Here is a 4,486-nt window from a genome sequence, read left to right as displayed (position 1 = left end):
GGGGGGAACTGCTCCAGCTTCCACATGAAGAGGGGTCAAACCTTGTTCACCGGGCTTTTCTGGATCGGCACCATGATCAAAGAGATACCTCACAGTATCCACAGCCCGCCAACGAAGTGCATAAGTCAGAGGTGTAGCACCTATCAAAATCATCAGAACCAAATCATATGTTCTGACCAAAATAAGAAATTTTGTAATAAGATTATCCATGTTTACTATGAAACATGACTCTATCTCATACTATAAATCTGAAGGATTTATAACATAACAATAGCTTACTGAAGTTACAAGATAATGGCATTAATATGCCGCCCTTTGGAAATATAGGACATGAACGTTAATTATCTCAAGCCATTCACAAACACTTGTGCAGTTTGATGAGCTTCCACAAGGAAGAGCATCCTGTTGATTTCAGGACTCAGGTACACTTTTAGAACGGAAAAGAATGAAACAAAAATTTAACAGTAGCAACAAAAACACACTGAAGTCTACTGCGTTCCTCTGCATAATCTTACACAGCGACAAACTAACAGTAAATATGCACCATGATGTAATAAAAATAAGGGGAAATGGCAAAAAAGAAAAACTACAAGTCAGGGGGAGTTGTATCACTTGCAATTGCGCTCCTTGCATTCAAACGCCTGCAAGTGTTAATGTGGTTTCAGAAAACCCTGGCTCGGTTTGGCCTGCTGACCACTGATGTGGCGCCTGCGTGGACGTCCAGCAAGGCTCCAGCGTGTACTGGCTCTACAGTGGATCAACTAGATGGGTATGAACGTGAGGATTAACCTTGCAAGTGTGCATTTGAAAACCCTTGCAGATGGGTTTCTGCCTTTCCCAAAGAAAGGAAACAAACTGTCACTATGACGCAATAGAAATAAAGCATCATCAGATTAAGGTAACTTGGTTGCTGCTGATTTGATGATCTCAAGTGTCTAGTCAGTAAGGCCTACTGAAAACCACATCATGACATAGCTTTTCGTACCCTGGTGATCATGCCATCAATCTGATGGGTCGATGGCACATAATTTGTATGCTATGTGGCCATTAATCTTCCCTCTTTCCATTCCGAAAGCAGAGCCATTGCTGAGGTCACCGCGCATAATTAAGACTAGCTAGCTTGCTATATAGACGACCCTGAAACGATGAATCTTCTGATCTCTAAAGAAGGTGTCCAACGAGAGGACTGAAATTTCGTCTGAATTTTGACTACAACTCAACCAAGATGACGAAACTTGAAGCTCTGTCATGCCTTCAAGTTTGACTGAACTTCTACTTTGCATGTAGTAAGGGCATCTCTAACCGATCACCTATAATTTAGAGGAGGATACGGCCAAGTATCCTTTAGTGGAGTATATTTGTTCCTCTAAAAAAGTGTCGTTTCTAACCGAGCCCCTAAACTTACCAAAGTAAAAAAATTTGCAAAATCTATCTAATTTTAGTTTACATAGTACATTTCAGGTACATAGTTGAACGCATTCTAATTAATGACTGCAATGCGGGGCGGGTGAACCACCAAGATCTATTTTCTAGAGCCGTGATTAGACAGCACCAGCTAATCTCATCAAACATAAAGGAGCCGTGGTTATACTTTTGTGAAAGGAGGGAGGCAGAGTGGTACAGAGTCGCAGATCACCTTTGTCGTCCGCAGCATTGACGTCCATGCCAAGCTCCTCGACCAGGTACGCGCACATCGGGGTCCTTCCGCGGCCGGCGGCGGTGTGCAGCGCCCCGGCGCCGCAATCCCTGACGGCCTCCACCGCCTCCTTGAGGCGTCCCTTCCCGCCGTCCAGCGCGCTCGCGATGCCTGGGGGAAAAAATCCCGCCGAAATCAGGCCGGGGCACAAACAAACAGATGCGCAGCCAACCAATGGGGAAACCAGGACGGGGAAGGGAGGCGCGGGGGTACTCTTGAAGAGGCGGAGGTCGCCGTCGGCCGCCGCCTGGAGGAGCCGCCGCTGCTGCGGGCCTGCAGAGGGGGGAGGTGAGGGGCGGGGCCGGAGTTAGGGCCAGCACGGGCAGGACGCAGGGTAGGAGGTAGGGTCGGAGGGTTGGGGCCGCTTACCGGAGGTAGGGGGCGGCGCCATGGCTGGCGTTGCGGAGGTCGGTAGGGTTTTAGAGGCTTGGAGCGGGGGACTGCCGGGAGTGAGCGTGGAAAATGGAGAGGGACGGGACGGGACATGGCGGGCGGCGTGTCGAGGAGAGGGGAGGGGAGGGGACTGGGAAAATGGTCAGCGTACACACACGACTCCACACAGGAGAGTGAAGTACCGCCCTTTGAAGGCATTTTATCCATTCATTCCTGATACTCCCTCCTTCCATCTATATAGGGCCTAATGCGTTTTCTGAGGCTAACTTTGACCAAGTGTTAGAGCAATAATATATGACATGCAAGTTACACAAAGCATACCGCCAAATTCATACGTGAAAGGAGCTTTCAATGATATAATTTTCACATTATACATTTCATGTATTATTAATCTTATCAATAGTCAAATGTGGTCTTGAAGAACTCATTAGGCCCTATATAGACGGAAGGAGGGAGTACATTGTCCGAATGCAAAACGTCACTCTAAAAACTAAGGGATGACGATGAAGGTTACATTTTGCATGACACAAGACATGGCATGTCGAGCTAACTTATGTGCCACCTCATTAGCTTCTATTCCTTTCAACCAGACCTGCCCAAACGGGCCGGGCCCGGCACGGCACGGCCCGGCCCATGCTAATTGTGCCTGGCCCGGCACAGCCCGCCGTAGCACGTTTAATAGTTGGGCCATGCCGTGCCGGCCCATGGGCGCTGCTCTTTGGCCCAGGCGCGGCCTGATTAGTAAACGGGCCGGCCCGATGGCCCATTTAGCATGCTGGGCTTCAATTTTTCGGCATGTTAGGTTGGTTTTTAGGTCTATTGGGCTATATTTTAAATGTATATATATAAAAAAATCTGAAAATTATATTAAAAAAATAAATGGGCCGTGTCGTGCCGACCCACGTGCCCAGGCTCCAGGCCCAGGCATGGCCCAAGGCGTGTTGCGTGCCGGGCACGGCCTGTTTAGCCCATGTCGTGCCTGGCCCATGGCGGGCCGTGCCGACGTGCTCGCGGGCTGGCATGTTTGGCCCGGTCCATTTGGCCAGCTATACTTTCAACTTCAGCTCGAAACCTTGAAAATGCGAGAGATAGGTGTTCATCTCTCTGATGATGATGAGAAGCCATCCACATAGGTTTGACAATATGATTCGATCTCTAAAGAACACCCTTGCTTCATCGCAAAGAGCATGGCATCTCGGCAGGCTAGTGCTTAACCGATAAGGGGATCATGATGCCCAGGTGCTGATTAGGCCAACAACTGATCCCAGGGAAGAGTGAAGGAGAGTATTATGTGAGGTGTTTTGGTCACACACAAATTGTTACAAGTCTTATGCAAAGTAACTATCTTGAAATCTGCAGATGGTATTACTGTGACGTGAAACAAATATACCAGAATGGCAGAAGAGTTGATAGTTGTAGCAAGAATAACACAGAGCTTAAAAGTAAATAACACAAAGTAGAGCCACTAAAAGTAAACGGTCGCATTTGCAATAGAGATATTAGGCATGAGGAACTTCGGATCAAGGCGTACATCAAGTGTGCCAGTGCGACGGTAGTACCGGTTACCGTGTATTGTGACTCGTGCGTAGATTGTTTGTATTGTAGAGATTTCACCCATGAATGGCCAAACCCCTCCATGCCGGAACTGTTCTCCCCTATCATCCTGCTTTAACATTGACATAACATGGTCGTTTCGCAGTTATGGTCATAAGACCGGAATGACGCATTAAGTGTCATGGATCCCTGCTATCTCATATCGTTTTCGCTCCTCGGCATGGTGGAGTATATCGCCGTTAACGCCCGACGATCCTTTCAATACTTCGCCGCGCCCTTCGCGTACTCGGCGCCGCCGGGTCAACGGCTTCCCAGTACTCAGCTCCCTCCATCGCGACCTCCATGTTCGTCGTCCATAGTGCGTAGTCCTTTCGATCCAGACGGGGGAATTGCGACACCCCCACCATCGGCATCGGTGCTCCCGCTGCTTCCGTCACGATCTCCTTCTCTGTGTTCGACATGATCCTTCAAGTGCTTTTTGAAGATCACGACCGACAAACCAAGCTCTGAATACCAATTGTTGGCACAGACCCGTACGCCGAGTATTTTCCGGCGCCCTTTATACGACGCGATTCGGACGACCTGTACTTTTGGCCGTCCACCACACGTACGTAATAAGCAAGCAAGGAGCTGGATCGATCTTTGAAGACTAGCTAGCATGCACACGTGAAGCTAGCTATAGCTTGATCGATCAACCGGCGAGAGCTACACTAAGGCGAACAAGAGACGCGCGATATTATTGTTTTGTAGACTTCTGCTTAGGTATACCCTCCTTAAATACATCAAGGACTGAGATCTGTTCATACCCCTTCGCTGTCAGGGGCATGATCGTCTTATGTAAAA

The 4,486-nt window shown here is 48.6% G+C and overlaps 1 protein-coding gene across 1 annotated transcript in view; it reads right to left on the bottom strand.

Annotated features, from left to right (window-relative positions):
- Nucleotides 1-2,087, bottom strand: part of LOC119310636 (transient receptor potential channel pyrexia-like) — a 25,621-nt gene extending 23,534 nt beyond the window's left edge. The window contains exons 1-3 of the mRNA XM_037586312.1: nt 2,066-2,087; nt 1,637-1,807; nt 42-140 (exon numbers count right to left, since the gene is read on the bottom strand). Coding sequence (XP_037442209.1) covers nt 42-140; nt 1,637-1,807; nt 2,066-2,087 — 292 coding nt within the window. The remainder of the gene's footprint in view (nt 1-41; nt 141-1,636; nt 1,808-2,065) is intronic.
- Nucleotides 2,088-4,486: the final 2,399 nt, after the last annotated feature.

This window comes from Triticum dicoccoides, chromosome 5B (genome assembly GCF_002162155.2).
Source record: "Triticum dicoccoides isolate Atlit2015 ecotype Zavitan chromosome 5B, WEW_v2.0, whole genome shotgun sequence".
Lineage (NCBI taxonomy): Eukaryota > Viridiplantae > Streptophyta > Magnoliopsida > Poales > Poaceae > Triticum > Triticum dicoccoides.
This window is presented reverse-complemented; position numbering and strand designations above follow the sequence as displayed.